This window comes from Pholcus phalangioides, unplaced genomic scaffold (assembly GCF_987345545.1).
Source record: "Pholcus phalangioides strain wild (caught in Gottingen) unplaced genomic scaffold, Ppha-v1.0 ptg000024l_1, whole genome shotgun sequence".
Taxonomy (NCBI): Eukaryota; Metazoa; Arthropoda; class Arachnida; order Araneae; family Pholcidae; genus Pholcus; species Pholcus phalangioides.
Genome location: NW_028301616.1, coordinates 15,865,058 through 15,892,446, shown reverse-complemented (window position 1 = coordinate 15,892,446; position 27,389 = coordinate 15,865,058). Strand labels below are relative to the sequence as shown.

At 32.8% G+C, this 27,389-nt stretch overlaps 2 protein-coding genes across 2 annotated transcripts in view; one reads left to right on the top strand and one right to left on the bottom strand.

Moving 5' to 3' along the window:
- LOC149068846 (uncharacterized) overlaps positions 1-16,085 on the top strand; it is a 45,839-nt gene extending 29,754 nt beyond the window's left edge. The window contains exons 9-19 of the mRNA XM_089251154.1: positions 104-218; positions 317-392; positions 6,300-6,327; positions 7,508-7,602; positions 8,748-8,936; positions 9,349-9,506; positions 10,907-11,000; positions 11,278-11,334; positions 12,117-12,209; positions 12,945-13,001; positions 13,592-16,085. Of these exons, the coding sequence (XP_089107280.1) occupies positions 104-218; positions 317-392; positions 6,300-6,327; positions 7,508-7,602; positions 8,748-8,936; positions 9,349-9,506; positions 10,907-11,000; positions 11,278-11,334; positions 12,117-12,209; positions 12,945-13,001; positions 13,592-13,681 (1,052 nt within the window). The 3' untranslated portion in view covers positions 13,682-16,085. The remainder of the gene's footprint in view (positions 1-103; positions 219-316; positions 393-6,299; positions 6,328-7,507; positions 7,603-8,747; positions 8,937-9,348; positions 9,507-10,906; positions 11,001-11,277; positions 11,335-12,116; positions 12,210-12,944; positions 13,002-13,591) is intronic.
- Positions 16,086-22,725: 6,640 nt separating this feature from the next.
- Positions 22,726-23,917, bottom strand: eIF2alpha (eukaryotic translation initiation factor 2 subunit alpha). The gene has a single exon (XM_089251055.1). It carries the CDS (start codon positions 23,763-23,765, stop codon positions 22,791-22,793), a length of 975 nt encoding a protein of 324 aa, XP_089107181.1. The 5' UTR covers positions 23,766-23,917; the 3' UTR covers positions 22,726-22,790.
- Positions 23,918-27,389: the final 3,472 nt, after the last annotated feature.

Sequence of the window (27,389 nt, the reverse complement as noted above, 5' to 3'; positions counted from 1 at the left end):
TTTTCTTTCTAATTTGTCAAGCCCTGGTAAAAAGTAAACTTGACACAAATAAAAATTGTGCCAAAACATTATAATGTATGTGATTTTTATGTTTCTCTACCAGTCACTCCTGCCAATTATGAACCTAATGGATTTTTACCATGTGACTATGACCGTGTGCCATTGTTGAAAAATGTTTGTACTGTGAGATATGGTGAAATCTTGACCCCATTTCACAAGTGAGCTTTTTATTCTTCCCTCTATATTTTACGTGTTATTTATAAAATGATTTTGAACTATAGTTTATTATTTATCAAGGATTTTTTATTTTGTATAGAACAAGTCTATCTATCAAGACCACTTTGATCGATGAAAATGGTCTTTTTAATGATGAACAGGAAAACAAAACTGAGGTAACTGAAAAAATTGTATACATTAGTTTAAATGTTAAAGATAAGTTCTTATGAGTTATAAGCTATGCTATATTAAAAAAACCCAATGTTTTGTTATGATAGAGGGAAATACACATATGGGTCTTTTCTTTTTCTCATATATTTGCTTTTTGAAATAAAATTTACTAGATGCTTCAAGAAATCAGCTTATTTTACTTGTTCTCTCATGAGCATGCATTTGTCGTCAGGACTGTAAAGATTGGGTGAAAAATTGGGACTAAAATCTCTAACAAATATGCATATTGCCCGCAAATGTTGAGAGGCATGAGCCCAGTTTGAGAAACACTGACATGGTGATAGGATTTTCTAAATACAGAAGTAACTCTTTCCGTGTGTCCTTACCATACTTTTATAGAAAGTGTTTATATTTATTGAAATCAGTCATATGTATTCCCCCACCTGCATTAGCCAGCATGCCATAAAAATCATTGGGGAGGGGGGTGTCGATGCACTAGCTTTTGGAATGTTGTCACCTGGTCCTTTATGGCATGCCAGAAAAATAAAGATTACAGAATGCATTCAAAAACATAAATTAATATGAAGTATTGAATAAATGAGCAAATCAAGACAAAATAATTTTCACTAAAAATGTGTTTTGCCAAGGAAATTGATAACAAAATACAAAAAAATACTTATGATATAAATGGCATGGTGACTTAAAAGGGGGTATACTGTAAAAGTTTCTACTGTATGGTTTTTCTGTAAGTTATGTAAGGTTTTTCTGTAAGTTAAAATAAGTTATGATGATTCTCTCCACTAATGTTAGACCACTCATTTTCACATTGAATTCTGCATTCTTTTTATATCTTTACAATAGAAACCCTACATGCTTGAAGAAACTTCTGAAAAACAATAGATATCAAAGTGAATTTTACAATTGTTACTTGATGTAAAATTCACTTTGATATCTATTGTTTTTCAGAAGTTTCTTCAAGCATGTAGGGTTTCTATTGTTTTTATTCTTAGTAAAGAATGACAGGATTGCTTGTCACCTGGAAAGTTCGGGAAAAGTCAGAAAAATGAAAAATGATCAGGGAAAATATAAATTATTTGGGAAAAGTCAGAGAAATATGCAAATATTTGATAAAAGTCAGGAAAACTTTCAAGATCTATCCGATCTTTCAAGATGTCCGAATATATGTGAACGAACATCTAACAATTGAAAACAAGAAGTTATTTCACCTGGCTAGACAAACGAAAAACAAACTGGATTTCAAGTTCGCGTGGGCGAAAGAAGGGAAAATATTTCTCCGGAGGGATGAAACTTCAAGAGTAATCAGAATAACAAACCAAGAACATTTGCAAAAGTTAGAATCAAGCCACAGTACAAATGATCACAGAGAACTTTCTCGAAATGCAGGACCAACGACCTCTGGAGGACATTAGTGAAGCAAAAAAATTTATGAACTGCCCCAGTGAACCAAACTCAACATTGACGTTTCTTACATTGAATATCCAAAGTATAAGAGCAAATTTTGACAGTCTGGTGGTATTTCTTAGAACTCTAAATGAATTAATAGATATTATATGCCTAAGTGAAATATGGATTGAAAGTGAAGAATTATTTAATTACTATATTGACAATCTTGAGGGAATAATAGATTACTATTGCTATATAAACAGTAGAACATACAATAGAGCCGGGGGAGTAATAATTTATATAAATAAAAATATCAAATCAATACAAAAGAAAAATGTTAAATTTTTAACTGCTGAAGAATTATGTATATACCTCCCTGATTATGACATTGATTTATTACTCTTATACCGTTCGCATTCTTTCTCCATCTCACAATTTAATGATGAATTAGAACAAAATTTACAGAAATTGAAGCAAAATACTTTAATAGTGGGTGATATTAATATAAATTTACATGGAGATGATAACGAAACTTCTCAATATCTTAACATAATGGCAATAAATGGACTGGTCCCCCTTCACAAAAATATAACAAGAGAAACAAATAATAATAAAACATGTTTAGACCATGTATTCTATAGATCAAAAATAAATTCAATAGAAAAATTCACAGTGTATAAAACTCAGATAACAGATCACTATCCAGTATTAGGATACATAAACTTTTTACAAAAGAAAATAGAAGAAAATGAAAAAAACAAACATATAAAAATAATAAATTATGATAAATTTGAAAAATTCATTGAAAATATAAATTTCGTTAGTGTCATAGAAGAAAGATGCATACAAAATAAATACAAACGATTCGTGGATATCATACAATCAAACTCTAATTTATGGACGAAACAAGTCAAGATGAAACCCAAAAAAAGTAAAAAAAACTGGATCACAAAAGAAATAGTAAATAAAATAAATTATAAGGAAAAATTATACAAAAAATACAAAAAGTACCCAAATATTATGTCATACGAGCAAGACTACAAAGAATACAATAAGGAACTGAAAAAGTATATTAGAAAAATAAAACAGGAATATATCAGAGATACTTTTACGAAATGCGAGAATAACAAAAAAATGCAATGGAAATGTATAAATCAGAATATACTTAATAAAAGTGCAAAGCAAAATATACTCCCAATCTGTGATAACCATAACATTTTAGCGAAGAAATTTAACGAAGACTTTGTTACAAGAAACTTGGAAGAAATAGAAATAAACACAGTCTGTAATTGTGAAGATGACCAAACAATGACTAATTCTAACAATTCTATGTACTTCTTTGAAATTAACGATTATGATATTGATAAGGTTATGTCAGAATTGAAGACTAATAAAGCAAGTGGAATTGACCAAATTACCCCTAAGATGATGAAAATAATTGCCCATTATCACGTGGATGTAATAAAAAACCTAATTAACTCATCTATAACGGAAGGAGTCTTTTATAGTGATTTAAAGTATGGCATAGTACACCCCATTTATAAATCAGGAGAGACAAATAACTTACTGAACTATAGACCCATATCAATTCTTCCAATATTTTCAAAAGTAATAGAAAAGTGCATAAAAAAACAGCTCGTGGATTTTCTTAATTATCAGCATTATTTAGCTCCTAACCAATACGGGTTTCAGAAAAGTAAGAATACAGAAATGGCCATCTTAGAGCTGTGCAATTATTTAAATACCGGGTTCAACTGCAATAAATTTTCTATAACGATATTTCTGGATTTAAAAAGAGCCTTTGACTACGTAGATTTAGAGATACTCACAGGAAAATTGTCAACAGCTGGTATACGTGGAAACATATTGAGCTGGTTTAAATCATACTATTCTAATAGGAAACAATCAGTTAAAATAGGTGAAGAAATGAGTACATTCATAGAAGTAAAAAAAGGTGTCCCCCAGGGATCTGTGCTTGGCCCGATATTGTTTCTCATTTACATAAATGATATATTCAAACTCAACATAAATGGTAAATTAATCTCATTCGCGGACGATACAGTACTGTATGTTGAAGACACTGAAATTACAAATTTAATAAAAAAAGTTGAAGAGGACCTATTTAAAATCAGTAACTGGCTCAAGAAAAATAAACTAAAACTAAACATACAGAAAACTAAATACATATGCTTAAAAACAAGAAACATAAATAGTTTGGCAAATTTATGTATAAAAATTCATGATCATTGTCCGTGTCAACATATATTACAATGTAACTGTCAAGAAATTGAAAGAGTACATGAATACAACTACCTAGGGATAATAATACAAGATGATTTAAAATGGAAATCACAGTGTGAAAAAATAATAAAAAAATTAAGAATATATGCAGCAATTCTTTATAGACTAAGAGACACAATAGACAATAACTTTCTAAAAGATTTATTTTATGCTTGGATATATTCAACAGTAATATATGGAATCACTGCTTGGGGAGGTGCATATCAAACAGATATACAAAAACTAGATAATATATATAACAAGATAAGATCCCAAATAACAAGCACCACAATAAACACCAACAAAACAGAATGCCATAAGCTAACTATAAGACAAAACTATGTTTATAGACTAATAAGATTTTCATTCTTAAATAATAATTGGTTAGAAATGAAACAAAATAGAACGTCGTCTAGATTAAATAACATATATAAAGTGCCAAAAACAAATAAAACGTTATTTCAAAAGAGTTATAGATACACCGCTCCAAAAATAATGAATCTATACCATACAATCAATCATACAAATAATTACATAAGATCTAATAACAATATATTCACGTTTTCTATGAATACCAGTCTAGAATCTATATTACAACAATAATACAACCACATGATACAATCCATCTGTATGTAAAATTTCTTTGTAACATAAATACAAAAAAAAAAACAAAAAAAAAACTGTATATTGAACAATTATAAACCGACCTAAACCATAATAGGCTGTTGCTAAGAAAAATAATCTACGGAGAAACCCTGTAGACCTACTGGAAGGACAAGCATGTCCCTTGAGGTCAAAAGTGTATGTTTAATGTGTTTTTGTATATGCTTGTATATATGTTTGTATGTTATTAAAAAAAAAAAAAAAAAAAAAATCTATTTGGGGGGAAAAACTCTAAAAACATGTAAAAGGTTAAGATTTTGAATTATATTTATTCTTGAGTAGTTTTGGTCGGGGAAAGTCATGGAAGTGATTGGGCATATATTGCTGGGAATCCTGAATTAATTTTAAGCTCAGTGTTATTACTTTTACTTTAGACTGGGGTTTGCCAAATCTTGGCAGGACATGATTTCAGGAGTGGCACACAAATTCTTTCTCCAAAATTTTTTTTTTCTTATCAATAATTCTCTTGTAGGTTACCAAACCTCTGTTCTGTATAAATTAACAATAATTATGAGAACTTTTATTCAACTTCTCTATTTAATTTTAATTCAAATTTGATACAAAACACAGAGTAAAATTATAAGATAAGCGGAGCTGTCCTGATAGCCCTGAGGCAGTCTAATAGCCCCTATGTAGCTCAAATCATTTGCCCACAGATTACTATACTTGAGGCCGTCACACACATTCAAGTTTACCTGGCAGGCAAAGCTAAATGTGTGTAGAAAGACCTGCACAGTTTTTTCCTGAGTGAATTGGTTTCTTCATTCAACATACCTGTATAGGTCTGTCCTAAGCCGGCAAACCTGAACATAACCATACAATATATCTGCAGTTTTTCCTCCCCACTTTGGTACTGATAATGGTGTTAAACAATGGTAGCTAATTCATTAACATTAGTGTATGTAGGGAAAATTTTTTATTGATGCACATTCATTATTTGCATTATAATTTGCATTAATCAAATTTGTGATTTGCATTATTATAATTTGCATTAATCAAATTTGTGATTTGCATTATTATAATTTGCATTAATCAAATTTGTGATTTGCATTATTATAATTTGCATTAATCAAATTTGTGATTTGCATTATTATAATTTGCATTAATCAAATTTGTGATTTGCATTATTATAATTTGCATTAATCAAATTTGTGATTTGCATTATTATAATTTGCATTAATCAAATTTGTGATTTGCAAACCGAAAAAGTTTTGCTAGAAAGATAACAAAATGAGCATTTTAGCCACCTTTGCTATCTTCTTGAAAACTAGAAAATAGCCAAAACATTTTGTGTAATAGGGGCTAAACATTATAGCTGTAAAAGCGAGATGTAAGGTCTGCTTGTGTTTAAGAGGTGTAAAATTTAACAAAAATTTTTTTTATAGCGCCAATGCCTGGAAAAGGGTTGGCCACCCCTACTTTACATTATATGGTGTTTCACAAACCAGTCATTCTCAAATTTTATTTTAGATTTATATATTTTTTTTCATATCATTAGATTATTTTATTACTGTTTGGTAGACTGTTACTTGTTTACAACTGAATTTATGAATCTTTTTTCCTAGACAAGCATAACTAGTCAAGCGTCTGATGGTATGTATGACTTCAAATATATATATTCATGTTTGTGTGCTATACGCTAAAATTAATATCTGATGTATTCTAGTAAGTTTAAAAAATTCTGGAACTTCTTTATTAAGAAAAAGGAGAGGCCTAAATATACAAATACAGATTCTGAAGCCACAACAGGCAAATTGCCTAACAAAAGTGGCTGTATATAGTTAATATCCGGAAAGTCTTATTTCCTTGATGTATTGTGCTGAAATATACTACAAAAAGAGTAAAGATGGCACATGCGTCAGCCGGCTATATCCAATGGCTATAGGTGAGATGGCTTTCTTCAGTGACGTCATGAGCATCACGCGGAAGCCTTCTGCTATAGATGAAGTTGACTAAGTAGTGAGTTGTGACAGTGAGTGAAGGTGGGGCAAATGACAGACACATTAGTCATAGTTTAGGGTTTAGACAGGTGCTGTACAGTCGGGGGCACCAAAAAATAGACTATGCTCACAACTTGCAGTTCTTGTTGCTGATAGATGTGGCTTTTTTGTGGTGGGATGTCATATAATACGGAATGTCAGATAAATGAGACTACTGTATTTACTAAAAGTGTCTTCCACCGCTTTCTCTATTCAGATTTACTCCCATGTTCTAGGAAAATAAAGTGCTTGTTTAGATGTGTTACACCTCCTCTAGAAGACATGCATCATAAGTTTAAATTTAAAAAAGAATAATTTTCTCTAATAAAAATAGAAATTTTACACATGAGCAGATTGCATGGTGTTGACAGTGGCATCAAACTAATAAAACCACAAATTGCTTACAACCAACGTATTCTAGAATCCTTAAATCCTTATTCCAGGAATTTTCATACTCTATGCTAGATCCACTTTTGTAAGAATCTTAAAGCATCTTAGCAACACTTATTTCAGAATCATTGCCTTTCTGTGCTGAAACCTAGATTGATGATATTTATGTCTGTGACTGGCAGAAGTTAATTTGCTGTAATTTAAAAATTTCAATGTGCAAATAATGTAATTTTGAAAACTGTAGGTATGGGTAAGCTTGCAGTATGAGTACAATACTCATATTATGTGATGTGCATACAATATTTTTACTACAAAAGGTAAATAAATTTTACATAGAATGAATTTAGGTCATGCAAATCTCTGGTGCTAAGGAAAATTAAATTTTCTTTCCTTTTTTTAAAAAGAAAATGAAGGGAAGAATGAAGTGTTAATGCACATAGATGAAGAAATTAGCTCATCAGAAAGTGTGATAATATATTGCTCGTGTGGAATGAAAATAGTAAGTGACTTTTTCAAGAAATTTTTTCCTCAAAATTTGCAATCTCGATTCAGTTTTCATTTGTGATACTGCTTAAGTTGATTAAAACAATAATTAGCATTCATTATCATTTCCAAATCATAGTCGTTGTTTACATTTGTTCATTTTGTGTATCTGATGGTTTTTGGACACTTAGAAACAGATCATTTATGTTCAAAAATGCAATAATGACTGGTATTGAATTTAATACTGGAATTACTGTGTCTAACATTCACTATTTTATTAAAACTTCACATAAATTGTAATGAGTTATTTTTTAAAAAATGAAGCTCTTTTCACCCTATACTTTATCATATAAATTTCTCACTTGGAGTAAATAAACTGAAGTATAGTGAAAATAATTTTTAATAACTTATTTGCTTTTTTTTGGGAGATTTATTTTCTGTGGGTAATTTTTAGTTTAGTAGCAGATGTTTTTTTGCACATTCATGAAATATATGGGAAGGCAAAGATACAATGTGCTTGAACAGTACAAAGCAAAAACAAGCCAGACCATCACAGATCCATCATGTTTGAAGATCACATATTAAAAACAAAGAAAAATCATAACCCACTAAAAAAGAAACAAAAAAAACATGTATTTCCATTCTTGCTAAGCTGGTAGTAATCTTATAAAATTTATGTTTATAAAACTCTTCCACTATTTACAAATTGTTCATGTTGAAAACCTTGTACCCAAACTACTTCACCAAACACCAACTCTGGCCATATCGCTATATTGCAATTTATTGCCATTAGTGAGATGGGTTGGAAGTGAAGGTGCTGTCTATCGGTGGTCGCCTCGAGTTCGTTTGGGAAAATATCTTATTTATATCCTCTCTTGGGTTCGAACCCGGGACCCTGACAACAACCTTCATGATGGTAGACGAGCATCTTACCACCATGCCACTCGGGCACACTACTTGTACCCAAACTGGATTTTTTTTTTTTTCTTTTTGTACCTGCTTATTTTTTTACTAAGCCTTGCATGAGAAGAAAGCATTCTCAATATTGCAACTGTTTTGTATTGTTGTTCAATGATTGGTGAGAAAAAATTCAATGTGAATGATGAGAAAATTTTTTTATTTTGATTCCCTAGTGCTTTTTAATTACTTTTTTTTACACAGGCTCAAGATGTCATGCTTCAGTGTCATGGTTGCAATAAATTGCAACATGGGGCTTGCTATGGCATAGTAAGCATGAAAAATGCCCCTAATTACCATCTTTGTGTGAATTGCTATCATTTCATGTACCCTGTAATAACACCCGCAACTGATGAGCTTCTGTTTAAGAAGAAGACAAGTGCTGAGAGAGAAGTATGTTATAACATTCATGTTAATACAATTTATTCATCAAAATGTTTACACACACTGAATTTGAATGTATTCATTTGGCTTGGTTAGGTATAATGTATATACTGTAGTGTTGTTATTATTATTTTGTGTAATGGTATAGTCAAATCATTTTTTTAAAATTAAACATGCAAAAGTAAAAAAAATGCAATTGAAGATATGAAATACAAATTTTTTCTTTGCAAATATATAAACCAAATTTTAAATCTAAATTTTTTTAATATTCATACCTTATTTTTTGTGCTTAAAATAGAAAATAGAATATGAAATTCATTTTGTCTTATGCACATGTATCATCTTCAATTTCTGTTTTAAAAAGAGATAAATGCATCTCCAGATTGGTATTATATATTTTTTAATTTGTACACTATTTAAGGTGATATGTCTGATGAGGCAGTTCTTACTCCAGTTTATAAGTTTGGATATAATTGATGTCCATGAACTGTCACTTTTTTCTGGACTGAGTGTGACGAAAGTTCATAGTGTCTTGGAAGTTATGGAGTTAGAAAAATATGTTACTGAGCCAAATGCAAAGTAAGCAATGCATAGGTTTTAATTTCATGTGAATAATTAAATGTCAATCTAGTTTTGTCAATGTTGTATACAAGGTGCATAGGGAAAGTCCTAACCAGGATAAGCCGGATCAGGTACAAACAGCAGGGGGATACTAAAATTAATACATAGTCTCCAATCTGGAAAAAAAAGTCAACAAATGATAAAGTAGAAATTTATCTCATGATGTTTGGCTAAAGTTTGCTGAGATGACAATAATTAAAATTTTTATTTCACCATTTTTTTACAACGATCTCTATATTTCATGTAAGACTGTTATTTTAACACTTAAAATAGTAACAAAATCAAAGATTTCAAACACAGAATATTTTGTCGTATAATTTTCATTCAAATGTTTGTGGGTAATTTTTTTTCAGTATAATGAAAGGAAGATGCAAATGTTACTAGTTGCCATGTTTTGCATTGGCCCCCAAGTACAAATTTAAATTTTCATATTTCTCTCCAATTCTAGTTTTACGCACTGCTATTTCATGCATATAATCAGATTTTTACTATAATTTTATCTAAGTTGCATATATATAGCTGTCTCTGTTTGTAAGTTATTTCAGATGGAAAGGACTTTCCTATATACTCTGTATATGCACACAAGCAGAAGGTTCTCAGCTTCATGATTCATGACCACTTGCACACACAAGCCCTCAAAACTTTCCAGCATCCACTGATTAGTGAGAAATTCCTTAGAGGAATGTTGGGTGTAATACCGTGTTTTCCCAAAAATAAGACCTGGTCTTATATTAATTTTTGCTTCAAAAAAATTCATTAGGGATTATTTATTTTCAGGGTAGGGCTTATATTAACATCCTGAAAAATCATGAAGAGGGTTTTTTTTATGTGGAATAACTATATATTTTTAAAGACTGTTTTTGAATGATGCATACATAGTAGCGTACATATGTGATTGTCATGTTTTCTGGTTTTTTTTTTTATTTCATTGAAACGTCCTTTTTGTTTTCTTAAGGAAACAATGCCATCCAATTGCAATTCAATTTTCAAGTTTTGGGGTTTTTTGGCCGACGTGATGTATACACAAAAAACCCGAAAACTAAAATTGAAAAGCCTTTTTTGTTTCAATGGCATCCAAGTTTGTGTTATGCCAATCTTGTTTTTATTCCATTACCATATTATTAGAAGTGTAGGCATATAATAAACATTTTAAGTAATCAATGTAAAATAGTCCCCAAAACACTTCAGCATTAAATGTGTTCATTTGAAAAACTAAAAGTAACAAAAAAAGTTTTTTAAATAAAAGTATGATACCATAGCATGCATCATTTTTCAAACATTGCTCCATTGTGATTTGGTATATCCATATTTTTTTTGTGTTATGTTATCAAAATTGGTATAAATTATTTCTTTTTCAGCGGGGTACGTCAGGTTATACAGGAAACAATGCTGTCTGATGGGTTGCAGAAATATTTTCCATTTGATTTTAAACAAAATCTGATGCAGAAATCTGTAAGTGTATTTTTATCTTAAATTTCAGAAATACCATTCTTAAAAAGTATATAAAGTTGACGCTCAATATTAAGACCCCCTTCATCCCTTCAAAAATGAACATTGTATTAGGAGAATCATTGTATCGAAAGTAAAACATATATGATTGTCGTTCTATGAAAACGTTTGGGCCTTATCCTACTGGTTGTAATGGAATGATCGCTATAATGTAGGGTCATTATAAAGGCTTTTGACTGTATTTGTCTTCAATTTATTCCTGCTTATTTTTTTACTTCAGATGAATGACAGCTGTTACACAAACTCACAGAGCCCAAGAGCTGGAAAATGTTTGCAAGTTAGTATTGATTTTATAATTTTTTTTTTTTATAGAAAAAACCCTTTTTATTAACTATCTATAAATTCAGTTTATCAATACTGCTAGATCGTCTCAAATGGTCTGAACATTCTGAGGAAAGCCCCTCTGCATCTTTTTATAGAATTAAAGTAGAAATTTAGAAACTCCATCAATGTCTTCTATCTGGCTTTTCTGTAATTTTTTTTGTTTTGAATACTTGTGCTACAGTCCTTGACCTAAGTCTAGCATCTTTCCAAAATGGCCAGCAACTGGTTGTTCAATTCACTAAATAAAGTGAACAATGAAGTGTCTGAAGTCTTGGCAATGTGAGGAGTGGCAGGCCATTTTTCAAAGATGCTCGGCTTCAGACGTTAATTGCAAATTTTATGTAGATTATCAGAATGTTCAATATGAACTATTCAACTGATCAAACGTTAAATTTTAGATTTTTAATGTCATTGTTATTTTACAAAGGTAATGCCCTTCAAAGATATATAAATATTTATGAATTCTATGAAAAATATAATCAATAGTTTGATTCACATTGCATAAAGTAGTTACACTTCAACAAATAGATGTAAAATCTCAACTTTTTCCCTTCTCACAAAAAAGAAATGTCCAATTTTTTATTTTTTGGAGACTAGTTCTAGTGATCACTGGAGGTGTTGTCGAAAGATTTTCAAAATATCAAAAAATTGTAGTTTTTCCATCAATCATTCTTGATTTGTATTTCTACAGTTTCTTGCAGTTTATCAAATTGAAGTTTTTTTTCATTTTTCAAGTCAAAACCTCAGAAGCTCAGTAGCTCACAGGAGAGCCATCAAGTTGTGCCTGATGTCTATGTCAGTCAAGCCTTCAGTGGATGTAAAAGCAGTGTAAGTTTGTCTTACAGAATTTATTCAAAATAGTAACATGTGTTATAAATTTTATGCAAAAATGATTATCTTAACTTTTTTTTCTTATTAGGCAGTTAAATCCTTACTATGGGTGCTAACTTAATTTAATTGAAAAATATTATCAGAAAACTTACAAAATTTCATACAGTTTTTATAGATTTTAAACTTCTTACAGAATTTATTTTTAAGTAGCAGAATTATAAATAAATTCACGCATTATACTCATATAAATGGTTTGGTCTTATTGGCTCATAGCTCAGCTCAAAATACTTGTCTTTTATCCATGAATATCAGAAGGTTTTAAATTAAAAATAATTATGGAATCTTGTTTATTTAGGAATTATTGGTCATTTGTTTTCTTGATTTAGGAAAGAAATGGAAGCAACTAGTTTTTGTGACAACAAAATTAAAATTAAGGTTAAATCAACAATACAAGGATAATAATAAATCAAAATTCTTATTGCAAGTAGAAGATCTGTAAAAAAAAGTTTTAAGTAATTTCACTTGTCATTATGATTTTTTTAAGCTGGTGTTTAACAATGAAGATCATTTTTTTTCATTTGCTTTAGTTCAATAAAATGTTAACAGTCTTAATTTGAATAAAACTTGGTATTTCCGATTTTTTCCTGTATCTTATTTTAATAAATTCAATGATTTTTTTATATAATTTTTATTGAAATCAAGTTTTGAATAACTTCTTGTGTTGAATTTCAGGATGATTTTATCCCCCCAAGTAGGCAACCTGCCAAGAGAAAAAAAAGAGCATCTGATGTAAGGAATTTGTGTAATTTAATTGATGTTTCTAAAGCTGCAATGAACATAACGTATTCTGATAACATTTTCTAATAATTAACATTTGACCGAGCAAGTTTCAAGTATTTATTTAGGAATAGAGGATTGAATATATACCTTTAAAACAAAGGAATGTAAACCATCATTTAATTTCGTTAAGGTCTTCTATCTATATAGCGAGTTGCTACATGTTTTTTTTTCCATCTCCGGTACATCCTAGTTCTTACTGGCACAGTTGACAGCCATTGTTTTTTGTTTTTTTTACGATTGTTCATATTTCATCACCTCATACCTGAAGTCAAACTTTAGTTTGACTAAATCATTAGTTCTAAAAAATCATTTCAAAGTGATGTTCAATTGACAGTGCACCTGTATCGATAAACTATAATTGCATAGTATTTCTGAATTGCATAGCAAAATTTAAACCTGGCTGTTTTTTTCAACAGTTAGGCATAGTTTTGGTGCCACCGAAAAGTCACTCCAATATTTTTTTTTTGTTGAAACATGATGAATTGTTGATATGACTATCTTAATTTAAAAACATTTATTCTTGCATGACATTTTTTAAGGGCAATGGGAGAACCAAAAGGAGAAAGACCAGTACTTCCAAAGAAAAAGTGAAGTACGAAGCTGTCGCTCATTCATCATCAGACTTTTGATTTTCATGTTTGGAATATACATCCATATATTTACTTCTTTGTGTGAAATAAATACTATTAAAGTTTATTATATCATATATATATATATGCTTTGTTGTTCCCCCATCCCACCATGAATGAAACTCTTCATGAATTGGTTGTAACAAAAAATTTTTTTTTCTTTTTAATATAATTTTAATGTTAAGTATTTTTTATTTCATTTTTATTCATAATTTGTAACATTGTTCAGTAACAGCTCGTCTTGATACATTTTGATGTTTGAAATTTAAATTTTCTAATTGATGACTCAAAGAGTATGCAATCTTTTTTCCTCCTGTTTTATTTCACCAGTATTGATACTGGTTTTTCGTCTTTTTTTTCAATATTAGAGACATCTTTAAAAGCAGTTTCGTGGTATATGAGAGCCATACTGATATTGAACACAATTTTGATTATTTTACATCTGCATAAATGTGTATCAATATAATTATCATTTAAACCACATTACTTATGCAGGAAGAATAAGCATCTTTCATTCTCAAATTTTTGCTAAATTTTCATTAAGTCAACTAGATTAACTATTTTGTTACACAAATAAGACAATGTTCTTCGCTGAATGACCAATGACTAATTTCAATTTTATGAAATATATTCTTAATTTTCATTACCATTTTAAAATATCGAGATTATTAAAAAAAATATTCTTCCTTTTTTTAAAATTAATTTTCATTTCTATTTTTAATTATTGAGGAAGCTTTGTTTCTTCAATCCTACATCGCTTAAATTAATCTTGACATTTATTTATCAACAATAGTTGCATAGGCTTATCACTAATCCTCTAGTCAGGGGCAACTCAAATATTGTGTTTTACATACAGGCAGCCCTTGACTTTCGCTCATAATTGGTTCCTGAAAATGTGTGCAAATGTTGAATGTTCGAAAGTAGAAAAAGAGAGGGATGTAAAAAAATATTGAAAATTGTACATGTATTTTAAAATATTTATTGTACAATATACATAATTAAGTTAATGAGGCATATTTAATGAACGTATACATCAATTTTGAACATATTCCTTAATTTTATTCTTGTTTTTCAAAATTGACCATATCGTTTCGCGGGGTATGCTATTATCGTGTTCTATATTCATGTAATAGGATAAAAGTACCCCGTAATTTTCTACAGAAAAATTTATAAAAACCACCCGCAACTGGAGGGTTCAATTGTTTTACGTGTCTATCTGACTACGTAGTACAGGTTTTAATATAACATTAGATTTCAATTTATAGTTTGTTTGCTTAAACGCTAATTTAAAGTATTCTTTTCCTTATCAAGCTTTCTAGTATTTATTTAGTATCTATTATGATTTGTGTAATTCGTATCAGGGCCAAACAAATCTGCAAAAATTTACATGCGAGAATATGTTACTGTATATTATATATTTATAATTATATAAAATTGTTACTAGATTTGTACTTAGTTGAAAAAATAAATCTCTATCATTGGTAAAAATGACATGCAAAAGAAACACAGTATTGTAATTTTTTTTACTTATTTGCTTTTACTGATATAACTCATCTCTTTAAAACTTTCCTTAATGCTACTGTGGTTGTTAATGTTCAAAAAATTTTTGTTTACTTCCAAAATAATAGGAAAAAACACTAAAAAATGTGTGTGCAGAGTTTTTTATATGACCACGTTAGTTGTGTGGTGAAAGTAATAATTATTATAACTCAGGTCAATATTTTTAGGAATCACACATATCTTCCCTCCATTCTGGAAGAGGAAAAAAAATTAGATTCTCGCTGACACCTAGTGAGCAATTTTACTAGTCGTGTGTAATTGAAACTGGCTAAGCATGTCCTAGGCCAGTGATGGGGAAACTTTTTTGAGGATCGGGCTGAACAAAAAAAAAATTTAGGGCCAAGCATATTCTGACATTGATTAGTAATGGTAATTTTTATGTGAAGAAGTGAAGTGGCAGGATATGTTGTAATCTTTGAAGAGAGGCTGTCACAGTTTCCTAGTAAAAGAAAGACTGGTTTATCCTTTACAACTGTGAAAATGAATAAGTATATTTTAATAATTTTATGTGTATTATAGTGGTACAAAGCTATATATTGCATATGTTAAAAATAAAAAAACTCCAAAAATGAATTTTTTTAACACTTAAATTGAAAATTTCTATATTATTATTTTAAAATCTGCGGTGGGCCAGATAACACCTTTAACTAGACTGTGCATCTGGCCCACAGGCTGTAGTTTACCCATCACTATCCTAGGCAAGACTTATCGGACAGTAGATGTGTTCAGCCCTGACTTGCATTATTATGTACTATGGGGGATATAACTAAATGTATTTGCTGTTCATGTAAATTTTCAGCTATTTTAATGTTTATTTTCATTTCGTCTTAAATAAAGACGCACCTTTCTGCAAAAGTGTTTTTGAGGAGTCATTTCATTTATTGCAATCACAGCAGAGAGTGTGATTATCTCACTGGAGAGCTCCTAATTTATCGTACAGAAAATTATGTTACCAAGCTTGAAAATTGATGTACAGGGTCTTTATAATTAAAGTTTCACTTTGAAATGGCCATAAAAGGAAAACTACTGGACAAAATGTTATCAAACTTGGTAATAGTTTACAGGAGGTCATGGGATTAAATTTTCCGCAAAAAAAAACAACAAAAAAACTCTAGTAGGGAATGGTGCTGTATGCAATATTGTTAAACGAAATAAGACATGAAGACATCGGTTTAAAATGTTTTAATTGTTTCTAAAACATGTTACAAAACATATTTAATGTGCCATCCACAATTTTCTAAAAGCAAGTTAAATCTCATTACTGCGTTCTCAACAATAGCTCTTAGCATATTAGAAGGAATGTTATACAACTACACCACCACAACAGGCAAAATGCCCAACGAGGTGGCTGAGAAAAAGATGCCCATAAAATTATGGATGTAATATATTTCAAAAACACAGCAACCCAATCAAAAATGCAATTAACAAAAATTATAATCAATATATACACATGATAAACTATTATACAAGTTATTCGTAAACGTTTCGATCTACAGGGACTGGGGATACACCTTACACAATTTTCTACACTCTAAATTTATTACAAAATAAATATAAGAAACTATTAAAAAATCCTAATTCAAGGGTTTATAGCCCCTCCTTCAGTGAAAACATGGCCTTATACAGCCCAGACAGCTCGCTGGAGTGGAAGCGCGTGGTCGGATGGGGGGACTGGCGTGTGATGGCAGAGGAAATGATAGTGATGATGGGTGATATGATTGCGATTATAATATTTGTATATGGGTGTAAAATATTATACAATGCCCACTTGTATAATATTTTACACCCATATACAAATATTATAATCGCAATCATATCACCCATCATCACTATCATTTCCTCTGCCATCACACGCCAGTCCCCCATCCGACCACGCGCTTCCACTCCAGCGAGCTGTCTGGGCTGTATAAGGCCATGTTTTCACTGAAGGAGGGGCTATAAACCCTTGAATTAGGATTTTTTAATAGTTTCTTATATTTATTTTGTAATAAATTTAGAGTGTAGAAAATTGTGTAAGGTGTATCCCCAGTCCCTGTAGATCGAAACGTTTACGAATAACTTTCAAGGGTCCAGTGTACATCCCTGGTATAGGCAGTCCTCAAAACTGCCAGACTGAGATGGACATGTCTGTATCACATTTTTCAACTGCAATTTTGCCACACAAACAGTTTTGTTTTAGAAACAATTAAGATCATTTTAAACTGATGTCTTCATGTCTTATTTCATTTAACAATATTGCATACAGCACCATCCCCCACTGGTAGTGAGTTTCTGAACTTTTTTTTTGCGGAAAATTGAATCCCATGACTATTACCAAGTTTAACATTTTGTCCAGTAGTTTTCCTTTTATGGCCATTTCAAAGTGGGACTTGAATTATAAAGACCCTGTACATTAGAACATGATCAATCTGAAAAAAATAAGTTGGTCATTTGTCACTTTTCGGAATGGGAATTCCATTAAAGATTCATGGCATTGAGCAAGTTTACTAGTTACCTTATGGTTTTATTCACTGCTACTAAAGTCACTCGGTGTAACAAGGTTATCTAGTTAATTCAGCAGGTAACTATTCTAGTATGAATAATGTTGAATTTAACAATGAATTTGGGTGTTTTTCTCGCCCCTCAGCACCATTTTTGCCATGTCCTGTGTCCAATATGGGTATGACTAACTCAGTTTGATTTGCAACAAAAGAGAAAGACTACACTAAGAAAAGGAAGGAAAAGAATTAGATGCTTGCTCATCTAGCAAGCGATTTCACTAATCATATGCAATTGAAACTTGATGGGCTAGTTAAAACTGATTTGCTCGCCAGCTATTTCACTTGCTGGAGAATAGCTAGTAAACTCGTCCCATTTAATTGCGCCTTAAAAGAAAGATAGTTGTCATGTCAGTGAAGACTAAAATTATGAATTAAGGTATATTCACACACATCTGTTACTGTTCCGAGAGATTTATTTCATCTCAATTCAAAAAATATTCTTCCCTCTATTAGCTAATCCACATTGATCAGAAGCAGTTCAGAATCCGAACCTAATTATGTTTCAGGGAGTTGAGACAGATCTCTAAGAATGGATACGAGCAGTGTGTGAATCAACAGTTCATTCAGGTTCAATTAATCTCATGTTCTACTATAGGTAACAGACAGTGTTCAAAGTCTGAACATTTGCAAATAGGCTGACCAAAGCCAGTCCACCCTCTTTGCTGATTCAGGCTCTGCAGTGCTATCTTAATGCATGGGCCCATGCCACCAAAGGCTGAGAAGAGGCACACCCCACAAAAATGAGATCTGGTAAGACGGTTCTGAGACAGCTATTGCATGAAGTGGTTGGTCATTTTGAGATGTGGCCAGATTCAGACATTGGCCATAACATGTGCATCAATGATATAAAGCAAAACCTGCTTGTAATCAGTGTTGAAAATGCAAAACAAAATGCTGAATGATGCAAAAAACAAAACCTGCTTATAATCAAAGATGAAAATAATCTCGCGGCATCCAAGCATGTTTGAAAATGTTTCTCAAAAGTAAATAGTTTAATATTTACTTAAGTATAATTCTCTTGTAGCATCTTTGAGTTGATTTGTTAAGCAGAATCATGAGCAGAGATTATACGGGATGGGAGGGGGGGGGGCACTGGGTCAAAGGCGGAGTCAACTGATCTAATATATGAACTGCCATCATCATCATGCCCGCCCTTCTCCCACACTTTCAAGTCTTCGCCTATGAGCAGAATTTATTTTCATAGTTTGTTCTCTAATAAATCTCAAAGAATGACAAACAGGAGAGCTGGCAGCCAAATGTTTTATGTGAAGCTAAATCTCCATATAACTATAAATTTCTCAAGATGTCTGAAATGAGCAGCTTCACAATTCCATGAATTTACAGAAAGATTAAGAAAAATTCCAGCTCTGTTCATTTTACACTATGCATAGAATCCAGTCGGGTTTTTGGGTTTCCTCTTGTGATAAGATCAGCTCATTTATGTCTCTCGTATATATGCAAATGGAAAAGCTAATCTAAAATAGGGGTACATGACTTTTCCATGGGCCAGATATGCTGTATTTCTACCGCTCGAGGGCCAGAAGCTTGTATATAAAGAAAGACCATATGACCTCTGTATTTCATGGAATATTCCTGTAATTTTGATCACCCCAACTTTTTTTTATAAAATGCCGTTTTATCCCTTATTTTCAAAAAGACATTAATTTCATGATTATTATATTATATAATTATGTTATGATTATTGTGGCTATCATAATTTATTATAGTCATATAAATATATTCATCTCACATGTTTGGTAAACAAAAACTTTTTTTAATTACATTTTGATTTGCAATACCCTTCATTTCCAGCAATTTTAACGATGACTGGATCACTTGCCTTTGACTTGACTGTAATATTATTCAGGGCTTCATGCATCCAATGCTTTCAACAATTCTTTTTTTGAAATTAGCAACTTTAATTGCCTTTTGACAATTTTTTCTACCGTAACTGGCACATTTACTTGCCTTTGACAGATTTTTCGGCTGTAATTGGCAACTTCATTTGCCTTTGAGAATTTTTTAATGATGTTCGTATTTTTTATGAAGAGAATATGGTCAGCCTAAGTATTTATCATGTTGTGTGATACTTTTGCTGGGCCAGAGGTTATGTACTCCAGATACAGACTGTTCGGTTTGATACTAAGTGTCTTACACCAAAAGAACGTGCAGTGAAAAAATGAGTCTGAGGGAAGGGTATAAATACATTTTTCCATTTTCTTAATCATTTATTTTATGCAAAATAGTTCAAAATCTTTCTGAAAGAGAAATAGAGGCATTTATTGTAGTTCTGGGTTGAATATAAATCAATCTAGCTCTAAAGACAGCAAGTCTGATAGATTTTTTTAAGGAAATTTCAGCTCACAATGCTGCTGCTGCTATGTTAGTGAGTGCATACATGTCAACTAAAACATTCATTAGCTGAGGTAGAAATGCTTTGAAGAGAAAAATCATTGTTAGACGAAAAATTCATAAGCTGAGATGTTTGTTCAGTTTCTTTCCATTCTGCCTTTTATTTTCTTGCATGTTTTTTATAAGGTATTGTCAAAGAGTATCAGGATTAAGATTTTGAGTAGCGTGAGATAAAGATGTTTCCTCAAAAAATATAAGAAACTTTATTTTTATCATTATTAAATGTTTCAAAAATTTGATGCAGATGCCATTATAGGAGAAAATTATAACTGTAGTATAGAGGAGTGAAAAATCAAATCTGGTAGAGCATGGTACTAAAAACTGCAATATACTGCAGCATAGCGGTTCCCAATCTTTTTCAGTCCGCGTACGCCCTGCTGGCTCGGTTCTTTTCCGCGTACCCCTACTTTGTTTCACCCATGAGATTCCAAAAAAAAGTATATGATGAATTAAATGGTCTATTTTCCCATTATATAGTTTTCATTTTTGAAGTAAGCAAACAAATTAACCAAAATATTGGAAAGAAAAATTAATGTGATATTTGGGACTGTATTGAATTACAAAGTTTTGAATAACTAGGCTCAAAAGAGGATAAACAGAATCTCAAATCTGGAACTGCATTCAATTTGCCTCTATATTTATTTTTTTATATAAGTATACAAAGAAAACGTCAGTTCAACAAGCTCTGTGCTAGCAAACTGCAACAAAAACATGGCTTTTCTAGAAAGTTTACTGTATTCGTCATCGCAACGAGCCCAAAAAATGACTAGGTTCACCATTCCGCCATTAAATATATTCTTCAGTGTGGAATCTGATGTGAGCTCTAGCAATTTCTCCTTTTATGGAATCGACAATGAAGCCAGTTCAAAACACTCTTCTTTGAGAGATTACATATCCACCGATCACCCATTTCCATTTCTAAAATATACTTTTCCAACGAGGATTTTAATTCTTTCAAGTACTCAATTACCTCATCACTGACTGTTAAATTTAGCTCGGCTTTTGACAAGAAATCGTGAAGTGTTTTGAAGGCTGTTCACTTCAGGCTGTCCTTTTTTAAATGCACTTTGCCCAAAAATCAATTTTTTTTCCATGGATTCAATTTTGTCAGCAACTTGAAAAATGCTTTTTTTGGAAATGAAAGATCGAGTTTATGGCTAAAATTAAATAAGCGAGGTTTGTACCAAATTTGGCAATTTCGCTAAAGTTTTTGCTCCTTAGCAAAATAGAATTTTTTTGCATGCCAAACATCTTCAGTAACTTGGAAATCAAGCTGCCCAACAAAAAAAAAAATTGTCATTTTTTTCCGGCAAGCTAGATCATAAGGAGGAGGAACGAATGAAGAAAGTATTGGCCGCGAGATTCACATCAACCCATTACATTTGGGCTTTGAATTCTTATTCTGGCAAACCTAAAGCTAGCCAAATTTCTTGGTCGAATAATGTCAATAACTGAAGTGTTTTTTCATCTGAATGAATAAGAAGGCTCTCATCAATAAAATAATTTCCCAAGCAAAGGACGCCCGATGACGGACAGGGTTTTGGCCTAGATAAATTTCAATGATGCCGAATACGATAACGAGACCCAAGACACTGGTGATAACAAGAAATGAAAATGATGCTAATATAGATAGATAAATATAGCACGTTAGCGATTGAAGAACATTATTGAGGGGGACACCAATGAAAAATTTTGAGAGGGCTAAAGTGCCAAGGTGGTCGACGACAAAAAAAAATCTCAGAGTTTATTAACCTGGTGGAAAATATCACTCAGGCAAGGCTTTGTAGCCATTTAAAATCCAGTCAACTTCAGCACGGATCCAGTTTTTAGCCACTTATCCATGGAGTAAATCACATTAATAGCAGGTATTTGGTAGAGAAATTGGCAGAAGGATTGTAGGAATAACATGCACGCGCCTCAACGCAAACACCCACGACAAAAGTTAAATCCAACACAAATTAATGAATTCTGTTTTTATGCACAGCCCGGAATGTGTTAAAATCCAATCTAAAACAGAGGAAGAGTGAGCTGCGAGAAAGGAGAGCGCTAATCCAGATTAGAGGTTGGGTACAGGCAGGTCAATCCCTCTAGTGGACGCAACCCCTTTTTCATCAAAGGTTTTATTGATAGGGAGGTCAATATTACAAATGACAATATCAGTAAAAAGCTCTTCCTACTTTTAAAATTATTTTTAATTCTTTTTCTAGCTGGGTAGCCGCCATTACCACTTTCTTTTCACAAATCTCCTAATGGCCTCTCTCGTACCCCTGGTTGGGAACCACTGCTGTAGCACATGAAATACCTGGAATTTGATGATAAAGGTACATAAAAATTCAATTCATATAGCCCCACCCCAAGACATGGGTTTTTGGGTAAGAGAGTTACAGGGATCCAGGCCAATTAAAAGGTTAATATTTACTGTGTATATAAACTCGCTTCAGCCCACCCCCTCAGGGGTAAAACGCAAATCATTAAGCGATAGGCCAGGACATATCGTTCATTGTGTATATAAACGAAGCATTCATAGATAAGTGAATTACACAAAACATTTATTATCCATCATTCGCTTTCCAATTACAAAAAATCTGTTAGTGCTATTATTCCTCTGGTGGTTTCTCCTCCTCTTCCTCCGCACTAGACCCTCCAGACTCATCTTCTTCCATATCATCATCACCGGGCACTTCGGCATTTTCCATCTGCAACTTGTCGAGCTGTTTGGCAAGCTCGGCATCGTCAATGTCAGTCACGACCCTGGCAGCTTTGTGAATACTGAAGTTGCCACCAAACGACGAAACAATCTCTTTGATCTTCTCGATAGCTTCTTCCAACGCTGTGAGACCAGCACCTTTCTCCATTGTAGTCGTCGTCATGACGTACAGAGGCGGGGCTATCAAGTTTATCTTTATCGGCATGTCTTCGGTGGAGCAAGCGATTCCTGCGCGGAGAGCATTCTTCACTGCATCGATACCTTCGTATTCAAAACAAGACACTTCTATATCGGCTCGAATCTTCACAGCTTGGGGAGTCAACCTTCGTTTGATGTTCGACAAGAGGACTTTCTTCGTCTCTGGATCCAAGCCGCATTCGTCTAATATGGAGGGATCATTCACAGCGTGCTTGAAGATGTCATATGAGCTCGCTTGTTTCTTCAGCTTTTGATCGAAATACCATGCAGTCTTTTGATACAGCTCTTCCAATTCCTCGTCGGAGTCATATTTCAGGATTTCAGCCACGTGTCTCAGGATACTATTGACAGCTTTGGCCTTTGCGAACTTGGCTTCGCACTTCTCGATATCTTCCGGTGATACTCTTCTCTTCGACAAATCTATGTAGCCTTTCTCCTTGTCGACACGGATCACTACAACACATTCGTCCCTCCCTATCCTAATGAGCTTGTTGATCGACCTAATTCTCCTTCGAGACAGTTCGGATAGTAAAATCATACCTTCTATGCCGTTGTACTCCAACAAACTCACGTAAGCGCCCATCTCAGCGATGGAGCGGACTTTCACCATGACAACATCTTCGATCTCGGGATATTTTTGGGCATAGAACCGACAAGAGAGCGGCATGACGAATGCTATCTAAAATTGGCTAATAGTATAAGCCTTTATTTTATCAATTAACAAGCTGGCCTAATTACAAAATTCAGCGGATTAATAAGCTGAAATATGTTTACCACGTTACTAGCAAGTCGGAGCGGTTCGAGCCGAAAATAATTCAACTGTTGCCACTCATATAGTGATTTTACACAAGTTTGAAATTAAAAGGCCAATTATGACATTTTTCAAATACAAAAAAATTCAGGGAATGAAAATGTTTATAAATGAATTATAGTTTATTTTTGATTCCAAAAAAAAAAATTATATTTTATCGAAACAATTCAACCAGTCAAATTATTGTTTACCATAATACTTGTTCAAAAACCCGTACAAGTGAAATTCTGACGATAACCTTCAACCTTTCAAGAAACATTATTGTTTATTGCAATTGCAAACATTCTTCCAAACTGTTCTCAACCTTGGATGATAGCCATAGAATCAATTTACTACCATTTACCTCTGAAGAAGTGGCTGCGAAGCTGGTTTCGGTCATGGAGGAATGAATAACTTATTCATTCCTCCATAGGTTTCGGTGGCTTATCTGTCTTCAGGTATTGCCATCTAATTTCTTCAATGTTGTAAAGTGTGGCAAGAATTTTTTTTTTGAGATTTCACCTTGGCTCTAGTTGTGAAAGAAATTTCAGTTGACCACAACTTTGCTACCCGAGGGATTCGAACCTAGATTGTCGTGATGCGAGTTCATAGACTCGTTATGCAATCGACGCTCCCCAAGTAGTCGCCTGACGTCAAATATGACGTGAAAATTTGGTCATTTTCTCTGAATGACGTCAGCCAAGAAAAAAATCACGTCATTTCAAAGTCATTTAATGACCACGAACAGTAAAGGTCAGGAAATAACGTGATTCTTGATGACCTTAATGAAATATCATGTCATTTCATGACCTTATTAGCCATGAAGGTCATTAAATGACGTGATTTTTTATGGCGTAAATGATTTTGCGTCATAAAAATCACGAATTTCTTTCCAACTGAAAAATTCTGTTCCGGATGAAAATATCAAAATTATCCAAAATGTTTGTCAATGAACCTTCAGAGGGTGTTTCAAAATTACCCTAGGCGTATGGTTGTCACAAGATAAATGAAGTATACTTTTAATTGCGATTTTGTTTTGAATGGAAATACAAAATTTTTCAATGAGTAATTGTTCATATAAATTTATCAACATGTTATATAAATTATAATTGCATCCATATCATGTTTTTTACGGAAGATCAGAGGATCTGTGAATCTGTCAACAATTGAAAAAGATGCAACGAATTCTTTGACGTGACGTTAAACTAAAAAAATGAATTTTTTTTAAATCTTTTTTTTTCGATAATTATAAATAACGCAAATAATTATATTTATAATAATATTACTATATTTTTTAAGGAAAAAAAAAGAAAAGAAAACAAAAAATAACTGCCATCGGCTAAACTCAGCAAGAAATTAAACGGTAATTGTAATATAACTAATCAATACTTTTAAAGTCTTCATTAAATAACACCCGATGGTTACCGCTATGATAGCGCGATCGGTAGAGTCATGGCGTAAGATACATAGGAACAATCCTCGGTTGAACTAGGTTCGGATCCGACCTGCAACAGAAAGGCATACTTTTTTTTCCTCCCGTCTCTTCAAATAGCGCCATCTACCTTCTAAAAGTCGAACTATTAGGAAATGGTCATTTTTTGACGTTATTTTTGACGTTTGCAAAATGGGCATAATGACCATTTTATCACGTCATGTTTAAGACATTTTATGACTACCAAAAAATGTTTTTATTGACGTCAGGCGACAACTTGGGTCGTTATAACGACTGTACATTATAGCGACCATTACATTTTAACAACCGATAGGATGAGACCCTAGTATTTTTTCATCTACAGCAAAACCTCTTCTAACGGCCACATTTTGTTGGAACCACGAACACGTCCCTTAAGGCGCGTATACACTAGCGCGCCGATCTTGCAACGCACGACCCCCTGCAGCGGTTCTAATCCACTCGTGGGTACACAAACTTTTTTTGTGTTCCTTTCTTTCATTTGTGTTCGTTGAAAAAAACCGATCCCAGGTGGGTCCAATGAAAACAGCTCAAGAATCGTTCGCAACACCTTACAAATTACTGAACAACCAATTGCGAATGCTTTCATTGCATGATCTACGCGATAGTGTATATGCGCCTTTACAAAATTAGGTTTAAGAGCGCAGGCCACATCAGATAATGCCTAGGGATATATTTTGCCCACGCATCATGGGTTGAGCATGTATGGTCTAGTTCAGTGTTTCCCAAACTTATTCAGTCCATCTGCCTTTTTTCAAAAAGAAAAAAATCCACCTCTTTGAGGGGCACATGGCTGTAATAATGACATTAATAATAGTCATTAGCAAAACCAGCCTCAGGGAGATGCTGGATCTTGTATTCCCAGATGGTATTGAAATCTGTGACAGCAGGTTCTCTATCGATGAATTATAATTACAATACATCTGGAATGTACAGCGTATTCAGAGAAAAACTAACTGCATTTCTGTTTTCTTAACAGATAAAACAAAAGTACGTGTGCAATATATTCTTAGTTTTTTTTTCGCCCATAGGCACTGATATTTACGAAAGCTCCTTTGGGAAAATGGTGAAAGAGTTTTTAAAAATGTATTTTTTCCTCTTGTCGTCCCATCGCCTCCTTATGTCCATTTGTAGCCCCCCAATCGTGTTACGTCCCTGTCATTAACAGAACGGATTATCATTTTACATGTTATATAGATCGCTAATTTTAGTTAGTTTTTTTTCATAATAAAAACGGCTATTCCCAATAACGACCAGTTCCCAATACCGGCCACATCTTCATGATCCCGTTAGTGGCCGTTATTGGGAGGTTTTGCTGTGTAACGACTATCTTTTTACGTTCATTTTGATGCAACGACCAGGACCGCAACTAAGAGGGAGCAGGCGGGTCTGGTACTCTGGGCGTTGGATCATAATGGGTGCCGAATTCACCCTGTTTCTTCTACATTCAAGGGGCGACAAAATTCCGGCTTGCCCCTGGTGGTAAAGTACCTAGTTGCGGCCCTGGTAACAACTATCTAATACAACATCGCATGGAATATAATTTTTCGACAGAATGATTGGGGTCATTATAACGAGCGTTGATTGTATAACGATGCTGCTAAAAGCACACAGTGGTTGAAGATTGAGCTGGGTCCCTTTATGAAACATTTTAATTTGTTTTTTTTTCGAGCGGTGGTGTGCTCTGGGTTGGGGGTTTGGGTGTGGTTGTGCTACTTGGAGGGTTGCGGGATGTTGGTCCAAACCGGGTGTGCTTTCCCGGCCGGCTCGCCGATTTGAGTTTTCTCCGGCACGCCCACGATCTCATGATCAATGAGCTTATATCGCAAAAGCGACAGAGCCTGGGTGTGCTCGGTTCTAAACTAAACTAAACATTTGAATTTGATACTTAACACATCTTTATAACAATCGAGGTGTCAGTTAATTTTAATAATTATAAATGATAATTTGACGATTTTTTTTTTAGTCACCCCCTATATTTTCCACGTTCAACTTTTTTTTTTTCCGCGAAATGCATTTTAGTCCACTGC